We start from the raw sequence: 17657 nt of genomic DNA, 5'->3' as shown, positions 1-17657 counted from the left end.
ACTATTATAATTGTTAAAGGACAGTCGCATTATTAATCGAAGGCTATACGTTGCATCATTTCCAAAAACGTACATTATCATTTCGAAACTTTGAGAATCAAGAACTTTTTTAGGGATTGCGTGAACCCTAGTATGCAGTCATTTTTCCTGCTCGGCACTTTACCGGTAGGTATATGCCACGTTTCAGTCAGTTTTAATACCCGGGGGCAATTTAGTTTCTTGGCTACAGTATCAGGGCGCATTGGAATTTTAGAGGGATCATATATCTGGGCGCATGAGAGCGCACTGGATGTAATTGCTAAGGTCTTCTACCAAAAACTGCAAAAGACAAGGCACACTACATAAAACAATATATTAAGCTGCTCGACTCATCCAGAAAAGAAAAAAGCAACAACAAGAGGTATGTGCAACTTGAAATATTAAGCAAACAAGTTTTATTTGAATTTTGTCGAGAAAAATTACTTTCAACGTTAGATGGAGAACTCAGTGGAAAGCTCAGTCGCCTAATTTCGGCAACGTGAAAAGAGAGGATACAAAGTTAGAAAAGTGATTTTGAGAAAGTATACGCAGTGGTTTTTCTAGTTCCCAGTATTTCTGCTTTCTGAATCGTGAAACAAAATGATGTTTTTTTATGAGAGAAGAAGAGATCGATGTATATTTATTTCTCGTTACTGGGTTGCCATACCCAGTCGGAATCTGCGTTTCATTTGTTGGTTTAATTTTATTTATTTTGTTTCGTCTTTTTTTGTTTTTGTTTTTTCCGTGCCGGTAAAAGTCTTGCCTGTAACTCCCTTGCTAAGTGGTGTGTTTGTGCATAGAGCCATGTGCGCGTATATTTTTAGGATCGAGACAGTAGTGGGAAATGCGTAGATTTCTCTGGTGGACACAGTAGAATGATTAACTTAACCGGCAATGGCGTCGAAAGTCATTGTAACGCGCATGCCGTTTTAATACATCTTTAAACAAAATATACCTATATGGAGCTCAAGAATTTAACGTCAAGACAGGCGGTGAAACAAAAAGATCTGGAATCTTAAAAGTGACGAGTATGGACTTCGACAGCAATCTTTCGCCCGTCGAGCCGAAATCAAAGTGAGCTGTACTTCTAATATTTCGCCAAGGTGGTGTTATGTACAACACTGAAACCAAATGGAAATTTCTCAGGTAACTTATGGGTTCAACAAAGACAGAGAAGGAATCGAACTCGTTAAGTGGATCTGTGATCTCCGTTGTGTCTCACAGTGTTTACTGAAGTCGCATCTAAGTTGTCTGGCAACTAACGTTTATTTGGTAGTTAACTCTGCAAAGGTAAAAAAAAAAAAAAAGGAAATGTGACAGTGAAAAATTATTTGAATAAAAGCTTGTTGTCTGTTTTGTGCTTTACTATTTACGGTCAAGGTTCTTTCGAAAAGGGTTTGATGTGAACTGTCAGAAAGTTATTTGATTGTATATGCACTGTGACACCGATTGTGTGGCTCGTTTGCACGCACGCAATTGAAATAGGAAGGGTTTTTTGCCTCTAATAGCAAATATGTTGTTTGTTTCAATAAATTTTTCGCTAGAAAAGATTTTTGTGAGATTTCCATGTTTTGTGAAATTTTGTCATATTGTGTAATTTTCGAGCTTAACAAATTTGCATAAGTGTGTTGAAATATGATAAGGGCGGATTTTTGTTGTACGTAGTGCACTGTAAGCAGCGCATAAGTCACAAAAATAAACAGGTCTGTTGAAAGTGTGCCTGAGTTTCAACAAAATGAGCGCCAAAATCGGCAAAAACTGTGACGCTGATGAATAATAAAGTGGCTGCTATTCCCAAAACGATGGAATTACCTGGTGATAAATAACCTCGTCTTGGAGAGTAAATTTTTGACTTTGCAGAAACAATGGTGAACTTCAAGAGTTGGGCGATTGCGATCTTTGTGTTGAATTCGTACATCTATTGTCAAACTTTTTAAAAAGGGGTTTTTGCCTCTAATAGCAAATATGTTGTTTTTGTTTCCAAAAGGGTGCCCTTTATGAATTCATCATGTTTTGTATTATGCAAGCTTAACTGGATAGTTTTAATGGCAATAGTAAGGCATTTTCGTGTCAAAATGAGGTTGGCGTCTTTCTGTTGTGTTAACGTCCTTAATTAAATATAGTCTGCCTCGTGAGGTTGTATTTATCGTCTAGCGTAAACTTGATTTCCACTCTCCTAAGTATGTAACTATACTAAAAAAATTATTCACCTTAGGCTCGGCTTTGTCTCAGTTTTCATTGACCGTCTCGCCTTTGGCAAATAATTGTTAAATATTACCACTATAATTGTTAAAAGACAGTCGCATTATTAATCGAAGGCTATACGTTGCATCATTTCCAAAAACGTACATTATCATTTCCAAACTTTGAGAATCAAGAACTTTTTTAGGGATTCCGTGAACCCTAGTATACCGTGATTTTTCCTACTCGGCACTTTACTGGTAGGTATATGCCACGTTTCAGTGAGTTTTAATACCCGGGGGCAATTTAGTTTCTTGGCTACAGTATCAGGGCGCATTGGAATTTTAGAGGGATCATATATCTGGGCGCATGAGGGCGCACTGGATGTAATTGCTAAGGTCTTCTACCAAAAACTGCAAAAGACAAGGCACACTCTACATAAAACAATATATTTAGCTACTCGACTCATCCAGAAAAGAAAAAAGCAACAACAAGAGGTATGTGCAACTTGAAATATTAAGCACACAAGTTTTGAATTTTGTGGCGAGAAATATTTTCAACGTTAGATGGATACCTCAGTGGAAAGCTCAATCGCCTATTTTCGGCAACCTGAAAAGAAAGGATACAAAGTTAGAAAGGTGATTTTGAGAAAGTATACGCAGTGGTTTTTCTAGTTCCAAGTATTTCTCCTTTCTGAATCGTGAAACAAAATGATGTTTTTTATGAGAGAAGAGGAGATCGATGTATATTTATTTCTCGTTACTGGGTTGCCATACCCAGTCGGAATCTACGTTTCATTTGTTGGTTTAATTTTATTTATTTTGTTTTCGTCTTTTTTTGTTTTTGTTTTTTCCGTGCCGGTAAAAGTCTTGCCTTTAACTCCCCTGCTAAGTGGTGGGTTTGTGCATAGAACCATGTGCGCGTATTTTCTTAGGATCGAGAGGGTAGTGGGAAATGCGTAGATTTCTCGGGTGGACACAGTAGAATGATTAACTTAACCGGCAATGGCGTCGAAAGTCATTGTAACGCGCATGGCGTTTTAGTACATCTTTAAACAAAATATACCTATATGGAGCTCAAGAATGGAACGTCAAGACAGGTGATGAAACATAAAGATCTGGAGTCTTAAAAGCGACGAGTATGGACTTGGACAGCAATCTTTCGCCCGTTGAGCCGAAATCAAAGTGAGCTGTACTTCTAATATTTCGCCAGGGTGGTGTTATGTACAACACTGAAACCAAATGGAAATTTCTTAGGTAATTTACGGGTTCAACAAAGACAGAGAAGGAATCGAACACCTTAAGTGGATCTGTGATCTCCGCTGTGTCTCACAGTGTTTACTGAAGTCGCATCTAAGTTGTCTGGCAAGTAACATATTTAATTTGTACTCAACTCTGCAAAGGGGAAAAAAAAAAAGAAAAAATGGAAATGTGACAGTGAAAAATTATTTGAATAAAAGCTTGTTGTCTCTTTTGTGCTTTACTATTTACGGTCAAGGTTCTTTCGAAAAGGGTTTGATGTGAACTGTCAGAAAATTATTTGATTGTATATGCACTGTGACACCGATTGTGTGGCTCGTTTGCACGCACGCAATTGAAATAGGAAGGGTTTTTTGCCTCTAATAGCAAATATGTTGTTTGTTTCAATAAATTTTTCGCTGGAAAAGATTTTTGTGAGATTTCCATGTTTTGTGAAATTTTGTCATATTGTGTAATTTTCGTGCTTAACAAATTTGCATAAGTGTGTTGAAATATGATAAGGGCGGATTTTTGTTGTACGTAGTGCACTGTAAGCAGCGCTTAAGTCACAAAAATAAACAGGTCTGTTGAAAGTGTGCCTGAGTTTCAACAAAATGAGCGCCAAAATCGGCAAAAAATTGTGACGCTGATGAATAATAAAGTGGCTGCTATTTCCAAAACGATGGAATTACCTGGTGATAATAAACCTCGTCCTGGAGAGTAAACTTTTGACTTTGCAGAAACTATGGTCAACCTCAAGAGTTAGGCGATTGTGATCTTTGTGTTGAATTCGCAGATCTTTTGTCAAACTTTATAACACTTGAAAGAAAAAGAAAATTAACAAACACAAAAACCCGGTATCTTGCCATCATTTGACTCAGATGCTTTACTGTTTCTCGAGTAAACATGTCGCCGTAACTTGATCACGGCGCCCGCTGAATTCGATATCACTTTCGATTTTGCGATTTATTTGTGCAGCCAAAAGTAAAATAACAAAATTGAACGTAGCAAAACTCTCCCGAAATGTTTGTCGCTGATCGTAACTTTTTATATTCCTGGTTCAAAATTAATGTTGTTTTCATGTCGTAAATTTTATTGCTGATGGCAAAATATTTTATTCTCGATCGACCGTCTAGGAAACTTTCTTCTGCTCTTCCTAAAAACTGTGTATCAATATTTATTTACTTTTGCATCAATATTTGTTTTGCATAAAGCAAGCTAACAAAATCTGTACCTTGCTTAGTTTGCATTTGTTAGCGTTAAAATTGAAAATTCGATCCAATGCTTCTGTTATACGAAGGGGTATATTTTTTAGGTCACCCATCCTGATACTAACGCCGCCGGACAGGGCTTAACTTCAGTGAACTTTAGTATTACAAAGCTGTCAGATGTTCAGAGGGCAAGCTTAAACTTGTGGTGAAAAGAAGTTGTGAGGGAACTGGAAAATTATCAACATGTCAGCCCAGAAGCCAATGTTTCTCGATTCCCTTTTATTTTCTTCATCTTTCTGGGTTCAGTACTTTGCTACTAACCACATGTCTTCTCAGGGGGCTATTTACCCAAGACTTCTACCATGGCACTACAATGATATACAATACCAAAACAATATCGTGCACTGTTAAAGCTACATATTACGTACGCAAAGACAATTTGAATCTCCTAGAAGACAACACTCAGCTCAGTTGACAATATGGAATAAATCGCTGTGTTACTTAAAGACTTAAAGACTTTTAATGTTTTGGCTACGCGAAAAGTGGGGTGAGACAAGAAGGAAACGCTTGCAGATTGAAAGCCGCCCACTTGACCCGTCATGCATGTCACTGGCTGTCATAAATTGACCAAGGAAATGTTTGGTCTTCCCTAATAGCGAAAATGTACTTTGGGCAAGAGAAGCTAAAACAATTTGACAAGAAAAATAACGATAATATTGACCAATATTAGAAAACAGAGACTTTTCCCGAAGCCGGCCTCCCAACTATGGAAATGCTATCGAAAAAATGTCCCGCGACGATAGATTTTAATGTTTGGTAAGGCAAATATTCCAAATGCTGAATACAAAAGTACTTTTAATAAATGTCAGAGTACCTGAAATCCGAAGAATGTTGTTGTCCAACAAGCCCGCCGAGGTTACTGCGTTTTCGAAGACAATTTTCTGTTCGGTGGTTAATTTAACACCTTGTTCTTGGCGCTTGTGTTTTCAAGGAAGTGATTTTAAAATTAAAGGAACAGCTACAAAGAGTGTGTCGCACTTGCTTCCTCAGTAATGTCATGGCTCTGTCGAAATCCCAAAGCGTCGGCATTAAAAATACACTACAGGAGCTCCACAGCGGTGCAAAACACAAGGATCTTGTGAGATTGAATCATGCAGGGATGGCGCAGTGGTGAGAGCACTCGCCTCCCACCAATGTGGCCCAGGTTCGATTCCTCGACTCGGCGTCATATGTGGGTTGAGTTTGTTGGTTCTCTACTCTGCACCGAGAGGTTTTCTCCGGGTACTCCGGTTTCCCCTCTCCTCAAAAACCAACATTTGACTTGTTGTGTTAATTGTTAATTTCACTTTACAGTGTTCCCAATTAGTGCTCCAGCGCTAAATCTACTAGACACTGAAATAAAGTTCCTTTCCTTTCCTTTCCTTTCCAGCGGATGGGCCGAGATCTCCATGAAAGGCTTCCTTGATTTGATCGTACTTTTGACTAACAATTAAATTAATACGCACGCATTGTTTTTCGTAGGAAATGGGGCTTTTCCCAAAACCAGTAGGAAGAACAGCAAGAAAATTTCCCCCTTGGACGAGCTGTTTAATAAATCGAAATTTGTTCTACTTCTTTTAAGGTGATTCCCTTGTTTGCACCGCGCATCCGTCATACTGCGCATGACATTACGACTTCGGAGATGGCGGGGTTTCACACCGGGCACCTGAAGAGAGGCAAAAAGGCCGTTTTTGCTGTTCAAGTGCTTTTAAGTGCAATCATAATAACTCTGCTCGGTTAAGAAGGTGTTGTTTTGAAACTCGCCCCAGTTCTTTGGAATCCGAAATTGCCCTTTACCATCCATCACGTTGCGAAGAAACAAGCACTGTGACCCACTATTTTAAATGGTTTTATTTACTCGTAATAGGTGCACGGAAAACATATTTTAAGGAGATAAAAAAGTTGGATAGTAGAAGTTCTAGTACTTACCTATAAATGACGTGAAACTGCATTTGGAACCTGACACTGAGTGCAAGGTGATTACTGTAGCGGTCCAAATCGCTTACATTTCTTTACAAGATTGAGCAATTTGAAATCACTTTACTTAAAGATCATAGCCCGGACAAACATGCAGGTTCAAGTTTTCAGTAATATTCAGTAGCTTTTGCTACATAACAACAATTCTTCCGGTTGAGCTAGTTTCGTACGCTTCTTGCGAAATTCCGTAAAAAAAAAAAACACTTAGAGTAAAGAGCATACAGCGCGAAAACAAGCACGGTGACCCCATCTTTTAACTGCATTTTTTAAATGTTCTGTCTATGAATATCAATTGTGCCTAGTTTGAAAAAAGTCTGGATAGTACATCATTTTCATGAGATTTACCTTAAGCCACCGCTAAATCCTTTATCGACAAAGGAGCAAACTGCTGGATGTAACATTTCTTTGAAAGAAGATCTCTTCGCTATTTAGATGAAGGGGGTAGTTTCTAAAGAAACTGAGGTGCTTCTTCGATAGGGGAGTAGTACACAAAAATTTGGTTTAGATTGACTTTTGATGAAAAGTGTCGTTCCATGTTTCCTTGCACGTTAGCTCTACTGGTGTGCGACCTGGTGGTCAGGCATAATGAAAGCAACCCATTATTTTTACATGAGGAACTGAGGTCCCAATAAAAACGTCCGAGCCAATAAGGGACCCCGTTCGTGGGCGAACGGGAGTTTTTAAAATGGAGGGGTTTGTCCGAAACTTTTTCCTTCTCCTCTCCTCCCCTCCCCCCTCCAATTTTTTTTTGCACTCACCCTATTCTCGTGCGGCCAGAAAATAAACTCGCTTCTCGCCCGCTGGAAACGATTGCTACGCAGGCTACAAGACTCGCGATGTTGAGCAATTTTAACAATTTTTGCGAATATTGCCAATTTTGCGAAAAATCGCAAAGATAAGAGGGTGCGAACTTCATTCTGGAACAAAATATTGTGGTCTCATGTTTGAGCAATTGTAAAAACTGCGTAGAATTAAATTGCATCTGTTGTGAAGATTTTTTTGCCCGAATTATAATCATGTTTGGTAACCTGTATTACCTCTCAAAAGTAAAAAAATTAATAGAGGAGAATGAGCTTCTATGAAAAAAAGGTTGTTTATTAATTCAGGCAGCAGTTTGTAGGCATTTGCTTACAGAACGAGCCCAGTTGATATGTACTCATCATCATCATGGTTATGCCTTTGTCAAACCCGATAATTCTCGTAGTCACAAGTAACAGGAATTCGCTGCAAGCTCATCATTGACAGCTCTGTTGTGACTCGATACAACGTGGGCAAACATCACGAAAATTTGGATTCTTGTGGGAGCTTTTTCCAGCTTATCTCTTTACAGCTCTATTGTGACTTAGAGCCCTGTCTTATCTCCAATTGAAGAAATTTCCCAATTTTCGATTCACTATAAAAAATGAGTAGTACTTGAAGCTTCTTTGGTGAAGATTTTATACTGTTTATTAATTAACATCTGTATATAGTTTGTAGCCTGTTGGTTTTGAACGAGTCCAGTACAGAAGTACATGCACTGGCTATGCATTACTTAAACGCGATATGTTAGCGATTTTCGCAAATTTTGCAAACATTGCCAAAATGCTGATTCTAGTCAGAGACTTGTCTTCTCTATCTTTTAAGCTCTTACGATTTTTGCGAAAAAATTGCAATTTTTGCAGCTGCGTGCAAATCTGGACATAAGTGATCGTCACAACTTTACCCTTTTTAGATGCTAGCGTTTCCATCATCAAGCTTCCTAAAGCTTTTATACAGCGAAGTAACTCACCAACTAAAGCCTTTCAGTGACATCATTCTTTATTCATTGGCAATAAGAGAAACGTTTCTTTTTTTTTTTGCCGTTAACAATTAAAAATACTCTCCGGTATTAATTGTGCAATTCCCCTTTTTTAACCTTAACGGTTTTAAAATACTGTCCGGCATTAATTGTGAATCATCGTGCAACGTTGTCGCGTATCCACTGATTCCACTGCATATCCGTCTGTCTGCGTATAAGTTAGAACATTACCTAGAGTATGGGTGGTATTTTCCATTGCGTGTCCGCCTATATGCGTATTCACTTCAGAATATACTTAGAACACTAGGAGTTACTGATAGCAAGTGAAGTGCTGCGATCGAGGGCACCCAATAAACACGACAACAAAGACAACAAGGCTTTATTTGCTAGACCATACATGTACAAAAATTGATTACACATAACATGAGAATTTTATTCCATAAAGCTCATTTGTACAAATCTATACACTTTATTTTCACACGTGAAAAAAGCCTATACAGCCAATCAGAATGGCGTACAGCTTTTTCACGTGTGGAAGTATAACCAATCAACGATATGGTAAAGGCCTTTCCAAGACAATCACTCGTGCATCTCGTGCAAATCATACGTCGTTATTGAATTAAATTAAATTTGCATTGGGTTCTATTGTTAGTGAGTTTCTGTTTCTAATTTGAGTTCAGAAAACTATTTCAATGAAAATTCTCGTCTTATGTGTAATAAACAGCTCACGACATAGAAAGTGCTTTGTACGGGGTTGTATTCACTCGTTGTTTGTGTCAAAAACCCTCACTCGCTCGTACCTCCGTCGTTCCGGTTTTTGACACAAACAACTCATGAATAAAACCCCGTACGCCGCACTTTTTATGACGTAAACTATATGTAGTGTTCTAAAGTGATTTAAGACTAGTAGTAATCTCGGAATGTTGAAGTGCGTTCGACAGTCGCCTTGGGAGCAAAGGAGAAGGAGAGAGAAGGAAACAATATCTTATAGGACCTAAGTTTGAGGATATGAGCATGTACTTCTAGAGATGGCTAATGTGACAGGAATGAAATACTTTGCCCTTGTCTGGACTCTCAATCATAAGTAAACTGGTGCGTCCTGTTTGATTTAGGAATGTAATTTGTGGTCAAAATAAGTTCGCAACTGAGCTATGAAAACCCAGTTGGGAGCAGGGTAATTTGTTGGGCTCATTATCTGCTCCTAACTTTGGTGGCTTCATTGCTCAGTTGGCAGAGCATTGCACCGTCATCGCTGAAGTCATGGGTTCGAATCCCGTTAACGTCACCTGTTTTTTTCAGTGGTCTATGTTGTCGGTCAAATTCGTTCTCAGGTTGATTCCGTTTTTACCTAGGTTAAATTGGTGATCCTCATTTTACCTAGGTTGAATATTAAAGCAGCTATTAAACCCCAAAAAGGACTGAAAACACCTGTACCCTCCCTTGAGCACCGCTTTACGCATCTCAACATGCGTCATCTTATCGGTTTCTGTATTCATACACTAATCAACAGAACAACATTGTACTATGCACTTACCGGTACTCGAACTCAGACTCTCTCCAAATCTGTACTCCTGCATCTTCACCATTTCACTAGAACGACGCCGGAACATGCTCAACCCAACACAGTTCCTTTCATTATTCACTTTTGTATAATAAGTCAATTGATATCCATGGATAATAACCAAAACTAATCCTAACCTGATCCTAATTTTTCTCTAAGCTTAATTTAAGCTCCCAAAATTAATCTTCAATTCACCTGAGTGAGTATTCAATAGAGGTAAAATGAGGATCACCAATTTAAAAGCTACAGTAGTTCAAAACGGATTCAACCTGAGAACGGATTTTATCGGCAACATCATCTATTGGAGACAGTTGCAGAGATAAGTGCGAGCATCATTTTTCTCTTTCGACTGCAATGTGATGGGCAAAACATTTATTGAGATTGTCCATAAAGAAGTTCATGCCCTATAATTTTTCATCGATGACGCATTTTTACGCATTTTTCCATCAGAGAAACTATGAATGTGCAGCAGTGGTTTGTTCTTTTGTCTGTGGTGGGACTTGTCCAGTCATCCCCTCCGGAAGGTAATACTGTCTCTTGATTTTTTCAAATAAACGTATGAAAGTTTTGTGAGTGGATAAATAACATTATAAAGTGGTGGGGTGATATAAATTCAGCTTGGAAGGCGGCCATCAAAAGAGATTGTCAACGGACCTCACAGGGCTAGGACGAACTGAACTGAACTGAGCTGTTGAAACGTTTAACCTCCTTTATCGCTGGCTGTGGACTTAAAGTCATGTTTGATCTTTGTCTGCACTGATTTGAAATCAGTTGCTCATAACGCACTTTCTTCATTATATTTCTCAGCCGGATGTATTAAATATGTCTGCATTTGAAACGTTTTTGCTTCAATATTCTATCAAGCTTTTAACCAAAATTCTCTTGATTGTCACAACTATAATTTTTTTTTGTCAATCCAAGTGGTAGTACTACCGTCTGTATCATTAATGAAGTAATTAGTTGACTAATTTATTTATATACCTATTAATCATATATCGAGGCACATCCATTGGAGCCATGGCCAGAAATCTCGGACATCAGTGAGAGTTGCTAAAATTTAACCTGCCAACGGTGAAAGCTGCCTTTTTTGTACTCTTATTGGTCAAGAGAAATCATGGGATTCACGCAATTCGCAACCGCACCGTGACCACATAACCAAGGTTTGGGGTACTAATTGGGAGAGATCGATCGTCTTTTTCGTGAATTTAAACTATAGGTCTGTGGCAGATTTTTGCTGAAAATCGAAGGCAAGGAGACGCACGGTAGATAATAAACGTTTGACGTACAAAAGGAGAAAATGAAAGAGGGTACGAAAGCAGGGAAGTTGCTGTTTGGAAAGGCAAAAAACCCCCGAAAAACACCCAAAATGCTATTATCAAAATAATGGCCTGGAAGCTAGAAACCAGGGATACCGAGCTGAATAAAAAAAAACAACATGGCTGATCAAAGGAACGAGGAGGAGAAATATGATTTCAGTGGATGATTTCGTGCAGAATTTTGCAGAAATATCATGTTTCATTGTCCAGAATATATGGAAATTAGCTTTAAAACAAGTTTTAAAACCGCATCGGCTTTTAAGTCCCGAAAAATGTGATTTACATGATCAGAAAGTATGGCTTTTATAGATTAAAAATTTGATACACTCTGACAGTTTTGGCAGAAACATGTTTAGCGAAAGCGGGTGAAGCTATTTTCGTTCCGCCGCCATACTGTTGCCAGGAATATACTTGAAAACCGCAACGACGACAGCTTCGAAGCCCACGATTTTCTATGGATATTATAGATTTCGTTTTGCGCTACCATATGGATTCACACTACGACTGTGAAAATGCCAATATCTTGTACCCAATAAAAAAGAGATTCAAAATCTCGATTCCAAATATTTTTTAAAAAAAATTAACCAATCATTTGACAAAAAAATTCGACAAGACGTAGGTGAGACAGTTTTTTTCGGCAGCGCACTTAACATTTTTTGTCAAATGATTGGTAAATTCTTTTGGAAAAATATTTGGAATCGAAATTTTGAATCGCTTTTTTATTGGGTACAAGATATTGGCATTTTCACAGTCATAGTATTCACAGTGAACAATTTTTCTTGGCATTGGATTAAGGAGGTAAGCGGGATTTTAAATCTGTTTTCATAGTTAAGTCTCTGCAGTTTGGCACGTTTTTGGTCTCGTTGGCTGTATCAACTGAGCGTGCGTGTCCGAGATTTCTGGCCATGCCCCTGGCGAACAATAATTGGACGAGATGGGGATAAGTGCTTATGAAATATTCTGCTTCGGTGTACAATAGTTTTCAAACTTTCACAACATTTATCTATAGCGTCTGCCCTGTTTAAGACCGAAAGTATTGAAGATTTCAACTGCCTCTTCACCTACAACTGTTAACATTGACTTCAGTTGTCGAGCATAGCGAAGATATCGATGACGTCTCCTATTGATATTAATGTGCCAACCAGAGCCTTATTGAATGCCAAAACAAAGGGTTCTTTTTTTCGGTCGTTGGCGTCAATGTTTGTAAACAGATATCTTCCCCATTGTACTTGCGAGAGCTTCTTGTCGATCCCTCTCGCATTGAGATAAAGCCTTAACTGCTAAGTCCATTGTTTTTGTGACTGCTGATTATTAAGGTACAAATAGCCTCTTGTTTGCAACTGTTTTACTCGCAGAGGGAAGCACAAGGCTAGTTGGAGGAGGTAGGAAAGGCGAAGGACGAGTCGAAATATATCACAATGGCGCCTGGGGAACAGTTTGCGATGATTCCTGGGATATGAAAGATGCTCAAGTTGTTTGTCGCCAACAAGGATTCCTCTCTGCTGTCTCTGCTCCAGGTTACGCTCGTTTTGGGGCAGGTAGCGGTAACATATGGCTGGACGAGGTCGACTGCAAGGGATCAGAGCAATCCTTAAAAGACTGTTCGAGCAATGGGTGGGGTGTTCAAAACTGTAGACACTCTGAAGATGCGTCAGTCGTGTGTGCAGGTGAAGGTAAGTTTGAGAAAAAATGAATCCTTTCTTGTCAGGCCTCGCTTTTTCACTTGAGATCATTTGCTTCACGTGTCTCTTGTCGCAACGAAAATTAGCTTGTAAGATTGTTACACTTTCTCTTAATCTTTTCAGCGGTGATGTATTTACATAATTTTATGAGTTAAGCGGTTTGTAATGAGGGAAAATTTCATGTAAGTTAATGCACTAGTCAATTGAAACCTTCAGACCCGGGACAGATAGGGGGGTTTGACAAAGGCCCTTATCAAATCATACCAAAACCTCCAGCCCCTAGTGAAAATCTTGAGATCAAATTCCCCTTCCCCTGGGAACAAATTGGCAAGGGATTAAAAAACAACAACAACAACAACAACAAACAAACAAACAAAACAAAACAAAAAGAAACCGTTCATATTCACTTGATCAGGAACAAAATATACTTTAATAAGGCAATAGTTTTCTTTTAATACATTTGATCAAAACTTGCTGCGGATTATTAAATTTTGCACAAATATGAATTTCACATTGCAACAGAGCATTTCTGAACAGTTATAGCTTTGAAAATGTTAAACAGCACATTCAGTGCAAAGTCACTTTCCTCCTGGTGCATCCACAAGTCCCACGCATTCGAAATGGAACCACTCTATAGGGCAGCCAGGATTATCACAAGCAATCATATTACCAGACTCTGGACCACCACGAAGACACCAGAACTCATTCCCAGCAGTGGCTACCTTATCACTGGACTTCTGTCTGGTTGACTTCTGTTTGTAGCAGCAGCTTTACGAGCACCAGCTTGTCGTCGCTTCTTTACAGAATCAAGATGTGTTACTCCTATTTCAACGTCTTCAGTACTCAGAAGGGTTTGCTTTGCAAGTTCTTCTACATCTTCTGAGTTCAAGTGTCGATTCTCCTTTTGAGCTTTCTCAAAGGTTTTGTTGATAGCAGTACTAGGAGAGTAAGTATGAGGTGCGGATAAATCGCTGCTGTCTGTGGCTAAAACCTTTTCCAGACACATTAAGTGCCCCGTGCAAAACCCATTGCAATTCTTACATTCCTTAGATCCCCAAGGTCGCTTTGGATCTGGCACTGGTAAAGGCAGGAACTGAGCACTTGTTACGAGTTCGAATGTTTTGAGGACGGGTAGCTTGCAAACTAAACTGAACGCAGGGTTTTCGGAACAACAAGAAGATTTATTCCAAAGTGAACGTAGTTTCCATGAAGTAAAACTCTTAACAACACGTACTCGATAAACTTAAACGGACTCCGCCAACTTGACTTAACACTGCTTCTGTCATACTTGACTAAACACGGCTAACGCCAACTCTCTTCGCTTGTGAAAAACTAGTTAAAAGCTCCGTTTGGACTCGTCTACTTATATACTCTCACAATAAGCTTCTAGAACTTTCTAAAACAGTAAACAATCTAATTATAGAAAGATTACAAAACACACCGATTTAGAAACGCTTACGCACGAACCTAAAAATAAACAAACTACTCCTCTGGTATTGTTATCTTCCAATATCCCTCGCTAAGGTCAATTTTTGAGTAGAACTTGTCTCCACTAAGCTTCTGAAACAAATGTTCAGCGGTTGGCATGGGCTCTGGATCAAAAACGGTTAGTTTATTTAGTTTCCGATAATCAACGCACACGCGATTTGTGTTGTCTTTTTTCTTCACTACTACCACAGGTGACGCATACGGAGAACTGGACTCTCTAATAACTCCCATATTGATCATGTCGGCAATATCTTTTCTCAGTGATTCTCTGAGGCTGTAAGGTACTGGGTAAGGCCTAGATCTAACCGGCTCATCTGAAATGAGTTTAATATGATGCTGAACGAGGTCTGTGGCACCTGGTGCTTCAGTAAACAAATTCGTGAACTGTTTAGCCAAATCCATAAAGTCATTCCGTTGCTCATCCGTCAGATTTCGTCCCGTTTTAACATCCTCGATCGATTCCTTGGCTACATATCCACCAAGCTCTAAAAAATCAACGTTTTCTCCCTCTGCTTCATCAGCTTTAGCTGCACAGTCGACAGCATCGTCTACACACGTGGCGCCTACTCCACCAGCTATTGCACCTTCGGCTCTAGTCTCCTCTTGCTCAAAGTACTTTTTAAGTAGGCTAGCGTGGTAGACTTTCCTTGCCTTTTACTTTCACTTTGTAGTCATTGAGACCTACCACAGAACTAACTTCAAAGGAACCCTTCCACTGCATAAGTATCTTGTTATGGTCGGTAGGTAGCAGCACAAGCACTTTCTCATGTGACTGGAACTTCCTAACTTTAGACTTGCGGTCGTAATAGTGCTTTCCTTTCTGCTGGGCTTTCTCCAGTTCACTATGGGCGAGTTTAAGGGTATCTTCTAACTTCTCTCGTAATTCAAAAACGTACCGGTAACAGTTCTTTGCCTCAGGCTCCTCAACTTCTTTCGTCCACAGCTGTTTGAGTATAGCCATTGGTCCTCTGACAGCTCTTCCATATAACAGCTCAAACGGTGAAAACACCAGTGGACTCTTAGGGAACTTCACGATAAGCAAACAACAGCGGGTTTATGTAGCGATGCCACTGTCTGGGCTGCTCACTACACAGTCTCTTCAGCATAGACTTCATTGTTCTATTGAACTCCTCCACATCGGGTTACACATCGGGTGATAGGGTGTTGTTGTAAGCTGTTTAATGCTTAGTCGTCGCGTGACTTCTCTCATGCAGTCAGAAACAAACTGCGTACCCAGATCATTCAGGATTTCTTCAGGTACTCCTAGACGGCTGAAGATATCTACCAATGCCTCTGCTACAGTCTCTGTGTCAATGTTCTTTAGTGGCACAGCCTCAGGGTTGCGAGTCGGAAAATCTACCAGTGTCAATATATATCTGTGTCCTTCTTCATTCGGGGGACTGATAGGACCAACAAGATCTATTGCTACTCTCTTAAAGGGCTTGTCTATCAGCGGCATCTTTTTCAATGGTACCTTTGGCACTGATCCTTTACTTACGGTCTTCTAACAAACGTCACAGGACTTGCAAAGTCGAGTTACGTCACCTTGGATTCCAGGCCAATTAAATGAACTCTGGATCTTGTCTGTTGTTTTCTTGATGCCCGTGTGACCGCCCATGATCGATCCGTGAGCTACTTCCATTATGGGGCGTCTCAACTTCTCAGGTACCATAACTTGTTTAAGCGGTTTACCACCAATCACGTAAGGATGCTTGTACAGGTGGTACAGTACTCCAGATTTTTCTTCAAAGGAAATCTCCGCCTGACCCTTTACTAGCACACCGTCTCGATCCCAGTACTTATGCAGACTCTCATCTTCACGCTGCATCTGCTTGAGCTTCTCTCTATCCACAATAGGGTTTTCACGGGTACTAGGCACCTTCAAGGCCGTGCGTTCATCCTTTTTCTTAGCTTGACTTTGGGTAGTTACTGCACAAGCCTCTTGCCAACTGGGGTCTGGATTCTGTGCGTCCCTTGCATCACGTACATTACCAATAATTAGGTCGTAGATAGGATCTGAAAGGCACTGCGCTTCTACATAAACTTTAAGATAAGGCGTATCAACATAAATTCTTGCTATAGGCACCTTCCTCGCTGTATTGTCAATAAGCAACATGACGTTAAAAACTCCGGTGATGTGATCCTCGTCGACAAGGTCCTTCTTGACTACAACTCCACTGCAACCGGTATCTCTTAAAACGTCGACAGTCTTCTCTCCAACTCTGCCCTTTACAACAGGTATCTTACTTCTTACTCTAGTTAAGGGTTCAACACAGGCATTGCTTAGCAACGGGACTTTCTTGCCACAAGCTAACAGAAGCTGATCATTTTGAATACACGACTTGACTTCCTCTGGGGTAGCGTTAAGATCTGGTGACTTAACCAAACAGCCAGCACTAACTTGACCACGTTGCACAGGATTACCATCTTTACCTTGGCTTCCTGACTTCCGTCCACCTGATCGACAGTTCCTCGCCTCATGACCTTGCTTGCCAGATAGGAAACACTTTCTTGCTAGAGTTGGGCAGTTAATTGCTTTATGCTTCTTGTTCGCAGATCTAAACATGCGTTTTCCATGTGCTTCCAAATATTAATCGGCGATCTTCGCTATCTAGTCAAGCGTCTCCGGGGCTCTTTCACGAAGGTGAACAGCTAACTCTTTTGGACAAGAGTCAATAAGCTGTTCTTCCACAATTAGATCTTTCAGGCCTTCAAAAGAGCGTTCAGTGTGCGACAGTTCCAACCAACGCAACAAGTATCTCTCCAGTCGCTCTATAAACTGTTCTGGGCTCTCATCAACTTCCAGCTTTGATGCTGTAAATGTACGGCGATAACCATCCTCCGTAAGGTCATATCTCTTTATCAAAGCTAGCTTTACTCGGTCATAATCTTGGGCTGCTTCCTCGGATAACCGCAAATAAACTTCTAGCGCCCGTCCAGGGAGAAGAGCACTAAGTTTCGAAGCCCATCCTGTCTTCTCCCACTTAGCTGTCGCTGCAAATCTTTCAAATCTTTAAAGATAAGCGTCAAGGTCATCTTTGCCATCAATAAAAGCGGGGAGTTTCGGTGCTTTGGCCCTGTTCACTCTGTCTGCAGGACGCCAGTCAGCACTCGCCGCCGCCAAACATGCAATTTCCAACTTGTGCTCTCTTTTTGCCGCTTCAATAGC

The 17657-nt window shown here is 40.0% G+C and overlaps 1 protein-coding gene across 3 annotated transcripts in view; it reads left to right on the top strand.

Annotated features, from left to right (window-relative positions):
• The first annotated feature begins 291 nt into the window (after window positions 1-291).
• LOC137994538 (scavenger receptor cysteine-rich domain-containing group B protein-like) overlaps window positions 292-17657 on the top strand; it is a 40022-nt gene continuing 22656 nt past the window's right edge. Inside the window, exons 1-3 of one of the 3 annotated variants that reach the window (XM_068840121.1) lie at window positions 292-400; window positions 10453-10526; window positions 12674-12991. In XM_068840121.1, coding sequence (XP_068696222.1) covers window positions 10460-10526; window positions 12674-12991 — 385 coding nt within the window. In that variant the 5' untranslated portion in view covers window positions 292-400; window positions 10453-10459. Of the gene's footprint in view, window positions 401-2393; window positions 2460-2569; window positions 2697-10452; window positions 10527-12673; window positions 12992-17657 lie in introns of those variants that run through there. The other 2 variants (XM_068840122.1, XM_068840120.1) reach the window with 2 other exon arrangements.

This window comes from Montipora foliosa, chromosome 3, assembly GCF_036669935.1.
Source record: "Montipora foliosa isolate CH-2021 chromosome 3, ASM3666993v2, whole genome shotgun sequence".
Lineage (NCBI taxonomy): Eukaryota > Metazoa > Cnidaria > Anthozoa > Scleractinia > Acroporidae > Montipora > Montipora foliosa.
Note: the sequence above shows the minus strand (reverse complement) of the source record. Positions and strands in the feature narration are given on the sequence as shown.